This window comes from Dasypus novemcinctus, chromosome 18 (assembly GCF_030445035.2).
Source record: "Dasypus novemcinctus isolate mDasNov1 chromosome 18, mDasNov1.1.hap2, whole genome shotgun sequence".
Taxonomy (NCBI): Eukaryota; Metazoa; Chordata; class Mammalia; order Cingulata; family Dasypodidae; genus Dasypus; species Dasypus novemcinctus.
In genome coordinates, this window is record NC_080690.1 from 21757634 (window position 1) to 21775138 (window position 17505).

The following is a 17505-nucleotide window of genomic DNA, read 5'->3' on the forward strand; positions in this document are numbered from 1 at the left end:
GTGTCTGACGCTCCCAAATCTATAGATAAAATGCAAACCTCTCATTCAATATATAAGAAAAGAATTCTAGCAGCACATCACAAAAAGTGATACAAATGGCTGTTAAAAATCCTGGGAAATGTAACCAGATACACACGAATTTAAAAATGGGTTTTTTATTGCCCACTGAACTAGCAAAATTATTACTTTAAGACTAAAACCCAGAGCTGATAAAGGACGCTGTGAAACAGGCACTCTCAAATAATTAGTATATTGGTATAACTTTGCTGAAAGCAATTTGGCAATATGTATCAAAAACTTTAAAGTTCACCTATTATTTCCACTCCTGGATCCATCCCAGAGGAAAAACTCAAACTACTGGGGCATTCTCAGGAATGAAAGGAGAAACTAGGTACACGGCAACCCTCCCTGAGAGTCAGGAACTAGTGACCAGAGACCAGGAGCTAGGACAGAAAATCTTATGACTCTTAAGCCCCAAGTATTGGCAGTAAAGCTTTTCAGGGTTGCCAGAGAGGTCTGCCAGGTTGGGGACGGAAGATTTGGGGGCCCGAGGTGGTGGTGAGTGGATGGAAGAACAAAAGGGGAGAGGGGAGTGGATGTAGCTCAAGGGATTGAGCCCCTGCTTCCCATGTACAAGGTCCCAGGCTCGATCCCCAGTACCTCCTGAAAAAAGGGGTGGGCGGATGAGACCAGTAGCCCACAGGGAGAGAGGTCATTGAGGGCTTCGCTAAGGGCTTATTCTGGAGGGTGATGGATGTGACTTTCAGAGACCTGGGAAAAGGGGGTGGGGACAATGTTTTGTGGGAAGAACCAACAGGACAGCTGGTGGAAAGGGGGCAGTGTGGCCACTGTGTTAGTCTTTCCCAGGAACTTGTTCAGTACTGGCAATAAGGCCCACCAACCCCTCAGGCAATGCTCATTTACATATATTTGAATATGTTTCTTGTATCTGTATTCAGCCTTAGGGAGTAAGAGAAGGGAGAAAGGAAACTGGAGTCAGGTGACCAGGCTGCACTTCTCAGGGACTGTCATTTTCTACTCTGAGTCTTAGTTTCCTCATCTATAAAGGGGTCCAACCAGACCCAGTTGGGGTGCTTGTTAGATGTAGATGCACCATCTTTCTGAAGAGCACATTCTGTGAGGTTTATGCCATGTAATATCACCAAGGAAATCGGGAACACGTTTGAGGTCCTGAGCAGGTGGCAAGTGGCCACCAGTTGAGCTAGATTGCTGAAACCACTCTGGCCGTGGCTCTGGGTCTGCAGCTGGGCTGGGCTGACAGACAGTTAAGCCCTGGTCCCCATTATCTGCCTACTGTGTTCCCAATATGCAGCTAGAGTTAGGTGGTAGAAGGAAATACTGAGTGCTTACAGGGGATGCAGGCCTCCTTCAGCCTCAGAGTCAGAAAACGGAACCCACATTCCCCAGACCTAGAGGTTCAGTCAGGTGGGTGAGTGCCTTGCCTCTCCCTTCTCCCTCCCCCAGGCGCAAGGCTGCTAATATCCACCGTGGGCAGGGTCCACTGTCCCACAGAGATGACCCACAGGACCACACAAACATGGCCCTCCCTCCTCCTCCTTTGAGGGATGGAGTTTGCTGGCTTAACTCAAGCCTCCTTTCTCTCAGTTCTGTTTCTAGCATAGATATGAAGGAGCAAGGGGCTGGTCAACTTTCCAGTGTGTAGACTACAAAGTTGTGCAATAAACACAAAGAAACAACCAGCTATCTTGAGAGAAATGGCCCATTCAAGCCAGGCCAAAGGTCCTGTAGTTATCCCTGGGGTTTAGGGTTGGTGGCTGGCTGTGACTCCTGACCCCCAAGCCCTTCTGCTGAGGCCATGTCCCTTTGTACAGATGACGGCTACAAGGCAGCAGCAAAGGTGTGGAGGCCTGGAAGGGCGTGGTGTGGTGGGAACTGCACCCATCATGGGCTGCTGGGGCTCTAGGAACAGGAGCGGATGCAGTGCAATCAGGCTGCTGGGCAGAGACTGACCTTCCCTGCCCAGGCACTTGGGCCTCCTCCTGGGGACAGCAGGAGCCACTGAAGGGTCTAACAGAGAAGCAGTCTGATATGTGTAGTTTAGAAGGATCTCACAGCTGCCAGGATGACCAGAGGAAGGGAGGCCAGATGGAGGGAGCCCAGGTGAAGGCTGTTGTAACATTTAAGTGGGAGAGGGCAAGGCTGACCTGGAAGATGGCTGTGTGGATGGATACAAGGGCTTAGGGAGGCAGAACTTAAAGGCCTTGGTGCAGGAATGTGGGCTGGTGAGAGGAGGCAGAATATGGAGAAGGTCCAGGCCCAGGAAACACTCAGGAGACAGGGCTGGTGGTGAGGGAGTAGAGGAAGAGGAATGAAGAACTTCTAGGGGAAGATATAGAGCTGTCAATCAAATACGTGGGGTTGGAAGTCAAGAGAGACATTTGGGCTAAGCTGTCACCTGAGAACAGGTGACCCATAAGGGATCAATTGAGAGAAGCAGGGCAAGTCTCCTAAGGGATAGGCAGAGAAAGAGTGGACATAAAAGGCTCTGAGAAATCAGTCCCAAGGGCAAGAGGGGAATAAGAAAGATGGTGACCCAAGACCAAGAGTAGAGAATTGAGGAACAGATGCAGATCTAAGCAACTTAAGCTTCTCGTTGGGCCTTTTTGTAAAGCGACTCTGGTTGAAACTGCATGGACAGCTTGCTTATTGGTGCTAACCTGTGTTTTATAAATTTTCTATCCGATATTTTACCAGAAAGCCCAGTGAGATGCCCTGTTCACCCTCTCTGTCTAGCAGTGGGGTGCAGGCAACCTCAAGCTGGGTCACCACTCAGATCCCCAGCCAGCCAGAGGGTCACTCAGCCCGCCCAGAATGCAGGACACAAGACACAGCCAGCATGGTTTAGGCTCTGACTGCTCTGAACAGAAAGGATTTCTGCAAGGTGTAGGTGGAAGGCTAAGCAGACAGGACAAGTATTTAGCTTAAGCTCAACTAGGGACAGCTGTAAGTGCGTGCGTTGGCCCCTCCTCTCTGGTCCAGCTTCTCCATCCATGTGCTGGGGCCGGTTTTCCACAGCTGCTCCTCCTGGCCTGTAGTCAGTCATCTGATGGTCAGCACTGTCATCAAGGGTGTGGCCCTGGCAGGCAGGACTTCTTCCTCAGTGGCTCTGCCTCCCTCCTGCCCACTCTCTACTCTTTCTCTGACCTTGCACCATACCGGCCTCTCCCTTGCTCACTGCTTGCTCCACCCAGCACCCGACAACTTCCTCCCTCCACAGTCTCTAGGAGCACACCCCACATGTAAATATGCACACTGAGAAAGCAAAACCTTTGTCCCCAGAAAGCCCTTGCTATGCAGTACCACAAGGTGAGCAGCCATGGTGCAGCATCTAGACTCACAGGCAGGATACTGAGGTCCCTGGCCTCTCTTTTTAACATTGGCCCTGCCCCTGCCTCTGGCCAACCCTGGCATGCACCAGTTAGTCAGTGCTACCTGGCAGGGTCTGGCCATGGCTGGCCTCTCAGCTCCAACCCCCAAGCACTGCGCATGGGCTGTTGGCTCTTTCTCAACCTGTGGTCAACATTGGGGGCCCTTGGCAATGCCTCCTGCCCATCCGCTGCGGGCCCTACAGTGGCCCCGGGGATCAACCCCATACACTCATCCCAAGTAGAGGTTTCCAATGGATTTACTTTTCCATGTCTATGGATTTATTTTGCTACATATATCACCCAGATGGGTAGGGCTTAGAACTTTATTTGCATAGATGGTGAGTTAGATATTTGTCTGCATCAAAGACCAGTAGGAGGAGATCATGGGGGTCTATAGACTCCCCAGTGTCCTCTAATCGTTGCCATCAAACCTGCCTTCCTTAGCTTCAAAGGTCTTCTGGGGCTCTGGGTTCCAGCTAATCCCTACTCCCACCCCCAGCCCTCCAGTGGTGGTAGCCTCGTCTACACTTGCTCTTGGTGTTGAAGCCTATACTTATGAAAGGGGAGACAAGGGCTCTTGGCTCCAGTTCTGGCAGGTGACATGTACTCAGATTGCTGGTATAGTAGGTGACACATCTCCATGCAGGAGAGACTACCTGAGAGATAAGCATGTTTTGCATTTGTAAAGGTGTGGGTAGACTTTCCCATTCTGTCTAAATTTCCCTCCAAGCTTAAGAAAGAACTCCTGCCTCACTTTTCCCAGCTCCTTGGGTGAAGCCTGTTTTCTGGGCATGAGTTAGGATTACACTTCCTGATCCTCTTGTGGTAAGTGGGATCCGATGGCTAGTTCAGACCAATGAGCTGTGAGAGAAAGTGATGTGTGTCACTGCTGAGCAAGAGTACTTAGCTGCAGGTGTGAGGCCTTCCCGAGTTTTCTCTGGACCGGCAGTGTTCAAGATGGTGGCTGCTCTGTCAGCCTGGGCCCAGGGTGGGAGAAAGAACCCACATGAAGAGCAAGTGAGAAGAAAGCCTTATGATAAGCCACAGGTAGCCCATTAGTACCACCCGGCCCAGGCTTATTAATAGGATAAAGCTTCTGATTTGGCTTGTAATTAGCTTGATGCCCAAAACAAGCATTATTGATTGATAGTTCTAAGTTTCCACAAGGAATATAGCCAGACCTACCTTCCTGATCCAACTCTTTTCAAGAAGGAGCTACATTTTAGCAACAGCAAGGATCTGTCTGCAGTCCAGAACAGATGGGAGGCTCACTCCTCCCCCTCCCCTCAGTGTGTGGACAGAGAAGTCATTTCCTACCTTATACCCTCAGGAGCCCAGATCTCACTTTCAGGTACATGAACAGGACCGAGCCTTAACCTCTGAATTTTTAGTGGAAACTATTTCTGCTCAGAGAGAGGCAATCACTTGGGCAGCAGAATCCAGCAGTCCCCCACAAGCCACTCCCAGTTATATATTCTGGAGCAAGCGCTGGACAACCTCATCAGTGAATAGGAGGCCTCTGCAAATGAGCAGCAGTGTCTGTGCCCAAGGTCTCTGAAAGGGCCCAGGACAAGGGGCTCAACCCCGTCAGTGGTGAGTGAGACCCAGCCTCAGTCTAGAAAGGCCATCTCTCAGGCCCAGAGGTCCAGGGCTACAGAGAGCACAGAGGAGATTCTGACGTTTGATTTTTTTTTTTTTATTTTACTTTTTATTTATTTCTCTCTCCTTCCCTCCACCATTGTCTGCTCTCCGTGGCCATTCACTGTGTGTTCTTCTGCGCCTGCTTGCATTATCAGGCGGCACTGGGAAACTGCATCTCTTTTTTGTTGCATCATCTTGTGTCAGCTCTCTGTGTATACAGTGCCACTCCTGGGCAGGCTGCGCTTTTTTCATGTGGGGCAGCTCTCCTTGCGGGGCGCACTCCTTGCATGTGGGACATTCCTCTGCTTGGGCGCCCCTGCATGGCACGGCACTCCTTGCGCACAGCAGCACTGGCATGGGCCAGCTTACCACACAGGTCAGGAGGCCCTGGGTATCGAACCCTGGACCTCCTATATGGTAGGCGGACACTATCAGTTGAGCCACGTCCGCTTCCCCTGACATTTGATCTTATTTACTCATTCTCACTCATTTGCTTTTTAATCTCCACAAGGATTCAGTTTGTTAAATGTTCTTGCATAGAAGACTTTAGCCTGAATTGTGAAATGACTCCCTTCAGAAGAATTTTAGCAAGTCTGTTCTCTTTTAGGAAGGTATGCTGCTTAATTTGTGTTCTCCAGTCCCATGAAATGCCTCCACACCACTCAAAAGGCCGATACATTTCATGAGGAAATGCTGTACTTAAAATGCAGTTGAACACTGGTCCCACATAAATCCTAGCATTTATGTGGACATTTATTTAAAATTCTACTCCCACAGAAAGTATGTTGTCATTGCTTCTTAAGCAAAGTATGTTCCAAGCCTCATTCAGCCCATGAACCATTAGCATGAGCCCTGGGTCAGAGAAGCAGGCACTTTGCAGGGACAGAGCTTCAACAGCAGAACCTGAGAGAAGGGAGACTCCTCCCGGCCTCCTGGCCTCCGTGAGGAGTGTCTGTCCTGAGGTGGAGGTGGCCAATGGCCAGCTTGGGAGGATACTGGAAGCAGGTAATATGCTACCTCCAGGCCTCACTTTGACGTTCAGCCAGATGGGCAGCCCACTCATGCTGTGGACAGCACAGAGCTTACCCGAAGCAGGTGACATGCCCTGCTAGGCCATTCTGGGGTTCCCTGCTCATGGCTACTTGCAAGGCCCAGCTCAGGTGCAGCTCTCAGCACCTGGGCAGGACCAGAGAGCCCTTGAGGTCAGAGGGCCATTCAGCAGCAGTTCAGCTGCTGGCACGTGACCTCCTGATTCGGGTCTCACTCAGGATATTGAAACTGTCCTGTCAATGGCCATGTGGAGAAGACTCAGGGAGCAGGGTAGAGATCTGACCTGATGGTCATGAGGGGAACTCCCCCTTATGTCCCCATGCAGGCCACAGAACTGTCAGGAACCCTGTGGGCTTCTGCTTCCAGGAGACTCTAGGCAGTCTGATCCTGCTTGCAGACGGGCTCTTGAGCATAACACAATGGTCTGTGGAACTGCGGGAAGATACCGCTTAGGCTCTAGCCACCACCCAGCCTTTTTTTTTTTGAGGTATCGGGAGCCAGGGATTGAACCCAGGACATGGGAAACCAGAGCTCAGCCACTGACTGAGCCATATCAGCTTCCCTGACTTCCCTGAGTTGTTTTTGTTTGTTTGTTTGTTTTGCTTGTTCTTCGTTTTTGTTTTTTCCAGGAGGCACCAGGAACCAAACCTGGGACTTCCCTTGTGGGAGGTGGGTACTCAACTACTTGAGCCACATTCACTCCCCTCCTCCAGCCTATTTAATGGGCCCCTTTGTAACCACCAAGAGATGGTTTTGAGGGATGCAGGTAGTAGAAGGTACAGCAGCCAGATTTTCAAACTCCCCTCCTGTGATGGGGTCCTCCTTCTCTGGGTGATGCCCCATGTAACTGTAGCACAAGTCCATGGGCCCAGGGGTTCATGTACCCCCAGAACGTGCACCACCAACTTGGCTTGAGATTTGCTTTCCAGGATGCAGGACTCTGCTTCATCTAGGCTTTCTGGGTTCTGACATGGAAATGCCGAGGTTGGCTGATGGGAGGAGTGCCACAGAGCTGCTCACAGCCTGTTCCTATTCTCAGAAGCCACGTGATGCATTAATAGATTCCATGGAAAGTTTCATTTTGAAAATGTTATGACTCTTTTGCTCGCACCTGGCCTTGAATAGGTAGCTCAGGACAGGCAGTTCTGACTCAAGTCCTGCCAGGAGGTATTCCCTGCACCATCCTCGCCCCCCATTTGGGATAACAGGGTACCATGTTTGTCAAGCAAACACTTGAGGAGGAAGTGTTGAAGACTCTGGCTATGTCTTCAGGGTCTTTGAAGCAAGGACATTAACAGGAGTAGTAGTAATAAAAATACAATCATAGAGACGTGGCAGGCACCACACCAAGTGCTCTACACGCACCATCTCCAGCTGCCCTGAGATATTACTATCCATACTTAACAGACGAGGAAGCGAAGGCTCAGGGACTCAGCTGAGGAACTTGTCCAGGCCCAGCAGGAGGGCCTGAACACAGCATGTCTGACGTGGTCGTAACATCGGCACTGGTTTCTCCTGAGGGGCGGGGTGCAAACCAGCTGCAGGTCCAGCAGGGCCATATAGGCCTCAGGCTCTTAGTAATGCCATCTGGGAATAAATGCAGCCTCTTCCCAGAGGGGGCCAGCTTGGGTCCTGTGACCATCCAGCCCGGGGTAAAAGGGCTGTGGCGCTCTGTGTGACCTGGCCTGATTCACTGTCCCCACTTCTCCTCTCCCTGTGATCGGAGCAGGGCAGACATGTTCAACCTGTGCAACAATGTGTTAAATATATTTTTAAAATATATTTTGCTTTTAAAAAAAACCTTTTTATTAAAATGCTTTTGGAAGTGGGCAACTGGAGTTGCACAGTTTGTTCAAATGGGCCACGCACACAAGCCAGGATTCCCAGCTTGTGGTCTTGCGTAGTTCACTGCCTCCCTCGGACTTGAGCTTCTCCATCTATAAAATGGGGCTGAAGACCAGGTGAGAGCTGCTGTTTTCAATCAGAGCTCCTGGGACGGCAGAGCGGGGGAGGAGCAGGATTCTCAGCTCAGGAACCCCTTCCCATCCCTTCCACCCACCAGAGTCCTCCCCTGTACTGCTTACCTGCTGAGGGTCTGTGGTGAACAAAGTTAGAAACTAGGGGACTCCCTGCCTCTGGGTCCTTCTCTGGCTAATACTGGCATCCCAAGTCACAGCCACATCCAAGGACGCATCCTGATCTCCGGTCTGAGCCACAGTGTTGTGATAAGCTGTGGTGATGGGGGCGGTGTGTGTTGGTGCCCGAGACTCGGAGCTCTATGGGGAAGCTCCCAGGCCGGGGGTGGGGTGGGGGTGCCAGGAGACACGTGTTTGATAAGAGTGACAGTCGGGGGTGTGCAGAGCAGGGAGGCACATGTGGGGTAGGGAAGCTGGGGAGGCTCCAGCGAGGAGGAGGGTGCTTTGTCGGTACAAAGCAGGATGAATAAGCATTTACCTGGCACACCTCCGCCTGTGGGGAGTCTCCCGTACAGCACACGTGTTCATGCCAGACCCCAGGCTCCAATTCAGCTCCTGGGAGGTGGCACTGAGGGATTAGCCTGGATCTGTCTGGAGCCCAAGCATGCAGAAAGCATCCTCTTCATTCCTGTCCTCCCAGCGACAACCTGACTCCAAGTTTCAGCAGCTCAGAGATCACGTTGCCATGCCAACTCCTTCCTGGCAAGCACCCAGGCAGAAATGGGCTGGGGCCCCATTTTGGCACCGCTGGCGGATGCGGGCACATTTAGGTAATTGGATTGGAGCAATCCACACGGCCTTTCCTGCGGAAACCTGGGGCTTGGTCCAGCTCCTGTTTAGACACGAGCCTCTGGGCACAAAGGGGTCTCAGTCCTGGTCCATCTGCTCCAGGATTCCCAGCCCTGAGACAGGAGGAGAGGCCTCAGCTGCCATTAGACCAGAGGAAAGAGCTGTGAAGGAGCAGCACGGCTCACCCTAGCCCACGTGGGGGCAACTCCCAACCCTTACCAGCTGCCAACTTGTGCCCCAAGGCTCAGGGTTCGTTAAAGATGGTGCAGGGTCCCTGAGAGTTGCCAGAGCTTGCCTCAGCCTATCGGAACTGGTCGGGCTTGTTCACTTTACTGCTGCAGAAGTTCGAAGTTAGTGCCATCTAGGACTGTGCAAGCAAGTCCTGTGCACCGCCGGGACTGCCATGTCCCATTCCCAGGGCGGTGGAGATGGGGTAGCCGTCTTAGTGCCCATTGTTTGGCATCCAGTAGCGGCGGTCCTGTCCACCACTGCTTGCTCCAGGCTGTTGGTGAGTCTCCTTCCCCGCCAGAGGGCCAGGGCTGGCTGAGCCCTGTTCCCAAGGATGCCCTCACCTCTACCAGCAGCTCAGCCGGCCCACGACAAGGCCGCGTACAGTGGGGAGCCTGGCTTAGTGCAGGCCTCTGAGCAGTAGTAGTGCACCCCCTTCCCACGCTGGGGGCCCTGCAGGGCGCAGTTCAGCAACCAAGTGTCTCTGTAAACTGGTCAACCACGGGCCATCAGTAAACCTGTAGGAACTACCGCAGTGTGGAACTGCTTGCTACTGATGTCCCATGCATGGCCAGGGCTGTGACATCCCAGGTCCTATATCTCTCTCTTAGGGACGTAGGGCTATCTGGGTTCCCAAACCTTTCTGGGCAAATTCCCCCATCGCCTGGGCTAACCCGGGAACCGTGGAGCTCTCTGCTCCCTCTGTCTTGGTGCCCTGTTTCCTTGTCCCAGTCAGGCCCAGGCCAGTCCTCTCTGCAGGGAGGAGAACACGTTCATAAAGGCTGCAGGCCCCAGCCTCAAGAGTGTGGGTGCCATCTCGGGGGATTCTGAAGGCACTTTGGCTCAGTCAGTGGCCTGGAGGTTCAGGTGGTGGCCTCAGGCTGACCCCAAAACAGTGCCCAGAACCCGAGGCTCAAAGAGCAGGAGTCTGGTCAGGTTAGTCTGACTCTCAAACCCAAGCTAAGGGGTGAGCATTGAACCTGAGGTCCCCACTGCGGGGGCAGAGAGGCTGCCTGTAAATAGCCCCCCACACTGACCCCAGGGTTGAAGAGTGACCCTGGACAGAATCTGATGAGGTTAATGAGTCCAGAGACCGTGTATTTGGTGGAGGGGGAGGTGTTAGCGTCCCTGGAAGCCACACCCAGGATCCCCACAGGGACACACTGGGGGTGACTGTTTGCTTTAAAATAAGAAGCCCTGGACCAGGTGTAGCTCAGTGGTTGAGTGCCTGCATCACATGTTCTGGGTTCAATCCCTGGTACCTCCTAAAAAAAATAAAAATTTAAAAATTTAAAAAAACAGGGAGCTGGGCTGAACTGGGCCCACCCACGGCGGGCCAGCCACCCCTGAAGGAGCACAGGTGAGAGGAAAGGAGAGACAGGGTGCCCAGGCTGAGCGCCTGCTGTGTGCCAGGTCCCTGTGGGGCCCATGTCCTGCCCTGGCCACCCTCCAAGGACTCCAGGATTCACTGAGAAGTTGCCAGCCTCTGATGTTTCACTGTAGCTTTCCTCTTTCAGGGGAAAGTACAGATCAGACTAATTAATGTGTTGTTATTTGTTTACCCTCCTTTCATTTCACTGAGACAAAATAATTAACCACAGAGCTTTAGAAACGGCTCCATTGGTGGCAGTCCCTCTGCGTCTTGTGTCAGCAGCTTCTATGCGTAGATAGAGAGACCAACGTAGGAGCAGGGTAGGCAGGCGCCACTGGGTAGGGTGCCTCCTGTCCTTCCTTCCAGGGCACCACGAGAGGGGCAGGGGCTCTAGACAGGTGGGCCAGTGTGTGGTAAAGGGCTCAGGGCGGCAGGCAGGCCACTTGGGACCTCCCCCCGAGGGCTGAGAGGCGCGGATCTGCCACACCCTGGAGGATCTGCTGCCACTGCCCGCCAGCCCCATCCAGGCCTGACCAAAACACTCCTCTGACCAGCCCAGGAGAGGCAGAAGGCCTGGGCCTGGCCAGCCCCTGCCCCTGCAGGCAGGGTTGTGGAGGGGACTTACCCAGAAGGGCTTCTGGGGTCACATATGAGGCAGCTGACCAAGGAGCCTCTTCTCTACTGCAGCCCCCGGGGGAAACGAGGACCCCAGCCAGGTGCCAGCTGCCAGCAGATGCCAACCCTGATGGGCCCCACTGGGAAACAGATGGTTTGGGGGATTTCTCTCAGGAACCTTTTGAAGAAGCAAGGCTCTGCCCCCCTCTGGCCTGTAATGGAGCCGCCTGCCCTGGGAAACATGGGCTGGTTCTGCTCAGAGGGGTCAATGCCAACAGGATAAAACCTCTCCTTCCCCCTCCTCTCTCCATCTCAGTGGGAGGCTTGGCCAGCACAGGCCCAAGCTGCACTCCCTACTGTGTGTGACCATGCTCTCGGAGGGGTCCCCCTGTGGGCCCGCTGGGGCCTGGGGACCCCACCCGCTGCACTTTCCTCACAATGGACCCAGGTCCTGATGGAGCTCATAGCCCATTTGGGGGCTCTAGGCACTCAACAGCTCTGGCTCTGGCAGGATGACGCACAGTGTGGAGAGGATTTGGGAGGTCACCGCCACCCTTGGGTGAGGTCAAGGGAGACCCCAAAGGGGCAGCCTCTCAGCTGAACCCTTAAGGGTGAGAGGAGCTGACAGAAGTCAGGACAGAGGGAGCTCCGGGCAGACACCCCGGCAGGGGCAGCAGCCTGGAGGGTGGACGGCAGGGCCTGTCTCAGCAGCTGGAGGCCGTTCCCACTGGCGGAGCCCAGGCTGGGGGCAGGGCCCGGAGGGCTTCCAGACAGAGACTGGGAGACCGGAGTGTGTGCCCCGACAGCCGGCCTGCCAGAGGGAGAGAGGACTGATCTGTGTTCAGGAAGACCCTGTGACCGTCCTCCAGATGGTGTGTCAGGTTTCCAGACTGGGGCTGGGGAGGGAGGACAGTGCCGGGGCAGGAGCTCAGCACCGAGAAGGTGTGGATAGGCTGGGCCGGCCCCCTTGGGCCACAGACAAGAGGAAGGAGCTGAGGGAGGCTTGGGAATGGGTCTGCTCCGTGAAATGGGCTGATGTCTGGGTGGCCCCATGACCTTGGTGCTGACTGTAGCTGGGAGGCTTGGGAGACCCCACCCTTCCTGCCCACCCATGGGGTCAGGACCCGCAGCTTCCCCCTCTGGCACTAGCTGGTCCAGGAGAGACAGGGGGTTAGCGTGGGCAGCTCCCTGCTCTCCCATGCAGCTTTGGCCTGAAGCCGGCTGGCCCCACCCAACCAGGGCTGTAAGTTTGCTGAGGGTGGCCCAAGCCACGCAGCCTGGGTGAGAGAGAGTCTGTCGTGCTCCATCCCCAGGTTTATTTGGTCCTGCAGCAATGAAATGGGAGGACTGGGATCTTCAAAAGAACAAGGGGACCCATCCTGAGTCTCCTGGGCTGGAAGGCGGGTGTGGGAGGACTTCGGGGGACTCGTGCTGACCCCACCGCCCCTCTGAGCACTAGGCCATGAACTGGGCCCACGGAGTGAGACAGCTGTGGCACGGGGAGGAAAGGAGATCTGCACCCCAGGCCCAGCACACTGCAGGAAGTCCTCTAATTCTAGACAAAAATTAGTCTCCTGGCCCCAGCTCAAAAACCGGGCCTGAGCTCACAGTGTCCCTGCAGCAGACGACAGGTCAGTGCCACTGGGGCTAGGACAAGCCACACAAGCCCTCCTGGCAGCCAGGGGTCGGGCCTTGGTGTGAGGGCTGCTGACTGGGCCAGGGGGTCCAGAGCAGGATGTGCAGGGGTCTCCTCTCCATCATGGATTTGAGCTGGCCTCCCAGCCCCTGCCCCGGGGAGGAGGGAAGGGGGGCAGTGGTCTGCCCACCCTTGCCCAGGGAGCCTCACACCTAAGTGAGGAGGCAGCTTGGGGATTAGACCTGGCAGAGGTTGCACATTTCCCAGACAGAACTGAGGCCCTGCTAGAAGGGCCTCTTCCTCCCCTTCTTGTCAGACGGCCACAGTCTGAGCAGACGCACCTACTCCTCCAGACTTCCAGTGTTTGCTTCAGAGTTATTTCCCCTGAAGAAAGTAAACTCCTTCTGAAACTCATTTGCCAGAACCAGGCACAGCCACCAACACTGGCTCCTCTTTAGACTTTAAGCCTTGGCCCAAGGTTAGCAGCCGCCACCATGTCAGCCCAGGACATGGGGCTGCAGGGATGGCCTTAGATGACTGACCGGCTCACAGAAACTCCTCTCCTCTCACCACCCTGGCCTGGGGAGAAAAGGACTGCCTCCTCGCTGGCCGGAGGCCTTGCAAAGCAACACGCATTCATTCAACCCCATTTCCTGAGCACCTGCAGAGGCCGGGCTTGGAGATTCTGGACAAGGTGCAGCCCCTTCCTTCCAGATGCTCCTGGGCTGCTGGGGAGGTGGGTGCAGCTGTAGGCATTTAGAGTAACTGCAGAGTCCAGGCCATGCACAGGGGACCAGAGCCCACAGTGGCGGTATCAGAGCCAGCAGGGAGAAGCAAAGGGTCTTCCCTGAGGAGGTGGTTTCTCTTAGTAATAAGCTGAGCCTTAGAAGAGGTGATCCTGGCTACGGGGCTCTGAACCTGTTAATTAACCACTGTAAGCTTCAGTTTCTTCAGCTACAAAATAGGCTTAAAAAAATAATACCTCTTCCTGGGGGCTGTGGTGAGGATTAAATGAGATGGTGTAGTAGGTTTTATCATTATCTTCATTTAAATGTGTAAATGCAATCCTGTGTTAGTTGATACAAATGCCTTACGAAGTTACAGAAGCAGCACAGCTGCGATGCTTCATAGTTTCAGTTGTTAGCGTGTTATTCTTCAAGACAATTTTTGCTCAAAGGATATTTGAAGTATTAAAAGACAGTGAGAGACACAAGATGGCAGCCACCACGGGCTCAAGACAATTTATGAAAACTGAATATACAGCCTTAAAATAGAATGTGGGCCTAAATACCCAGAAGCACCCCCTTTGTAAGATTTGTAACAAAAAGTAGTATGAATGGAGCTAATAGTTCTAATGGAGCGGTGGGAGCCCTAACAGTGCGAGCAAAATGGCGGCGTTCATGTGGCACCGAAGTTGTCGCGCAGGAGCTTTGGTGCCTAGCGATGTCTAAAGAAAATATGAAACTCCCCCGACGGCCTGAAGGACAGTGTGACAGCGATTAATCAACAAGAAAACCCACAGGCCCTCCCCCCACCCCACACTGCTTTAGCAGTTTCCATTTCCACAGTAGTACATTTTCTAGATATGTCTTGTAGACCTCAAAGTCTTGGAAAGAAGCTCCCATGCAAAGGCATGGGATCTGAAGATACTGTAAATGACAATGATTTTTTGTCCATTTGAAATATATAAATTGTGGTATTAAAAAAAAAAGACAGCCAGAGGGGGCGAGATGGGCAAAGAGCAGGGGGTGAGAATGGCAGGGTGTAGACAGGAAGCCCCCGCCGCCTCGGGAGTGAGGGGAGCGTCGGAGGGGGTCGGGGCAGCGAGCTGGGCAGGCTCCGCCCGAGGGCGAGGGAGGCCCTCAGCAGCCGTGACAGCCTCAGGCCTCGGCCATGGGACGTGGTCCTGGACCAACAGAGGGGTCCCCGCAGGGCTCCAGGGGACTGAGGGAGAGTAGACTCCAGATGACAAGGGATTTGGGAGGAGGAGGAGAGGGTTTGGGGCCAGGACAGGTAGCAATGTGGGGCAACCCACGATGGTGCCAGGGCGGTAAGCGGCACCGGGCGGCCCAAGAAGTGAGCAGGAAACGTAGCCCCTGTGGATCCGGTGGTGAAAAGTCTGTGCTGCGCGTAGACAAGCATTACCGCAGAGTGATCACCCCAGGTCCCTGGAGGTTGGGTAAACACTCCAGACTCTTGTCTTTATTGCGTTCACATTCAGCCCAATAAAGGCACCTGGTGGCCACTCCCCAAGCCGCAGGCAGGGCCCTCGGGCTGCGCGGCGCTGGCTGCCGCGTGTACGGGAGGAGGCCCGGGGTGGACTTGGTCTGGCGGGTGTGGGTCCCTGCTGGCCCCTGGGGCTGAGTCTCGAGGTGCCTGTGGGAGAGTGGTGAAAGCTTGTCCAGACCCACGCAGCCCCAGGGAGCTTCTCCCAAAAGCTGCAGGGAGCAGCTGGGTAACACTCTGGAAATTGGTAAGACATGGGTATGACTGGACCCTTTGGTTGGTCAGGGATTTCTGCCAGGGGCCAGTGGGTGTGGGGCCATAGGCACTGGGTTGGATACTGCAGGTGAGGCCACAGCGAGAGCCTGGGTATCGGAGAGGGCTGCCTCCTCCCGGTTCCTGCCAGCCACACTTCCCAGGCCCCAGGCCCCGGGCCCCAGGCCCTCTCCTCTGCTGCTTGCCTCTTCTTTGCCTCGACTTGGTTGGCACTCAGTGACAGGTGGCTCTGCTCACAGCTCCTCTGACACACACCCCTGGCTCCTGAGGGGCTACTCCAGACCTCTAGGATCCCCAGCCTGCCTCCTGAGTGCCCCCAAAGTTGTGCCCCACCAAATCCTTGGGCCATTTTTCAAGCAACTAGGTTACAAGGTCGAGTAAGTCAGCTGGGGACAGTCACATCTCACTGGGCCATTTACTCAGCAAAACACCCACCGGCAGATGCAGCACCCACGAGCCTGCTGGTGCGGCCTTGTCTCCAGAACCGTCCTGCCCGCCTTGGAGGAAGCAGGAAGGGGGTGGGTGGCACAATGGTGCCAGCACCCTACCGTCTCCCTACAAGACCAATAAAAGCCCGCTCACTTTTGTCTCTGCAGGTTCTCCAGCATGGCCTGCTGAGGTCAACCATGACCAGCTGGCCGGTGCCTGCCACTGACCACCCGGACTCGCCTCTCTGCAGGAGGTGACACTCCTCCAGCCGCCCCCCAACCCCCACCCCCGCCCAGGAAAGTGCCCACGGCCGCCTCGGACACCATGTAGTAGGGCTGGCCACGACACCAGGGAGCTGCGATGGTTTTACACACGACCCCCTTTCCTACCAGCTGTCTGTCCGCCCTGCACGCTGTGTCCTGGGCCCTCATCTTCCCATGCTACTGGCTGGTGGACCGGCTCCTGGCCTCCTTCATACCCACCACCTACGAGAAGCGCCAGCGGGCTGAAGACCCATGCTACCTGCAGCTGCTCTGCACCGCCCTCTTCACGCCCGTCTACCTGGCCCTCCTGGTTGCCGCGCTGCCCTTCGCGTTTCTTGGGTTCCTTCTCTGGTCCCCCCTGCAGTCCGCCCGCCGGCCCTACATCTACTCCCGGCTGGAGGACAAGGCCGGAGGGGCCGCCCTGCTTGCTGAATGGAAGGGCGCAGGTACTGGCAAAAGCTTCTGCTTCGCCACCGCCAACCTCTGCCTCCTCCCCAGCTCACTCGCACGGCTCAACAACCTCTTTAACACACAAGCTCGGGCCAAAGAGATAGGACAGAGAATCCGCAATGGGGCCAGCCGGCCCCAGATCAAAATCTACATCGATTCTCCCACCAACACCTCCATCAGCGCGGCCAGCTTCAGCAGCCTGGTGTCTCCGCAGGGCAGCGACGGCGCGGCCCGGGCCATGCCCGGCAGCATGCGGAGGACAGCCTCCGTGGAGTACAAGGGCGACGAGGCTGCCAACGGCCCGGCCTCCGGAGACCCGGCCAACGGCGGCAGCCTCGAGGACACCTGCATCGTGCGCATCGGCGGCGAGGACGGGGACCGGCTGCCCGAGGCCGACGAGCCTGCGCCTGGAGGCCAGGCCAGGAACGGGGCCAGCGGCGGCCAGAAGGGCCCGACACCCAACCACAGTCAGCGGGATGGGGATTCGGGGAGCCTGGGCAGCCCCTCGGCCTCCAGGGAGTCCCTGGTGAAGGCGCGAGCCAGGGCCGACGGCGGTGGCGGGGACCCGGGCGCCACCAACAGCAAGCTCCTGTACAAGGCCTCGGTGGTGAAGAAGGCGGCCGCCCGCAAGAGGCGGCACCCCGACGAGGCCTTCGACCACGAGGTCTCGGCCTTCTTCCCTGCCAACCTGGACTTCCTCTGCCTGCAGGAGGTGTTTGACAAGCGGGCGGCGGCCAAGTTGAAAGCCCAGCTGCACAGCTACTTCGAGTATATCCTCTACGATGTGGGGGTCTACGGCTGCCGCGGCTGCTGCAGCTTCAAGTTTCTCAACAGCGGCCTCTTCTTTGCCAGCCGCTACCCCATCATGGACGTGGCCTATCACTGTTACCCCAACGGGCGCTGCTTTGACGCCCTGGCCTCTAAGGGAGCGCTGTTCCTCAAGGTAGGCGGCCTCGGCCCAGCCCAAGGGCCACGGCCGGTCACAGAGCCACGCGGGCAGGGGCGGCAGCCAGGGACCCCCGCTCTCTTGGGGGTAACGGGGTGGGGGGACACCTCTCATGGAGTTGAACCGGAAGGCCCCTGGCTCAGGGACAAGGGAAATAAGAATGTAGGGACAAGAGCAGAGGCTCCAGGGTCAGCCAGACCT

At 55.5% G+C, this 17505-nt stretch overlaps 1 protein-coding gene across 2 annotated transcripts in view; it reads left to right on the forward strand.

Moving 5' to 3' along the window:
* The window catches only part of SMPD3 (sphingomyelin phosphodiesterase 3), a 93990-nt gene that overhangs the window by 63878 nt on the left and 12607 nt on the right, over window positions 1–17505 (forward strand). For both annotated transcript variants that reach the window (XM_004459612.4, XM_058279807.2), the window contains one exon: window positions 15813–17301. In XM_004459612.4, the coding sequence (XP_004459669.2) occupies window positions 16006–17301 (1296 nt within the window). In that variant the 5' untranslated portion in view covers window positions 15813–16005. The remainder of the gene's footprint in view (window positions 1–15812; window positions 17302–17505) is intronic.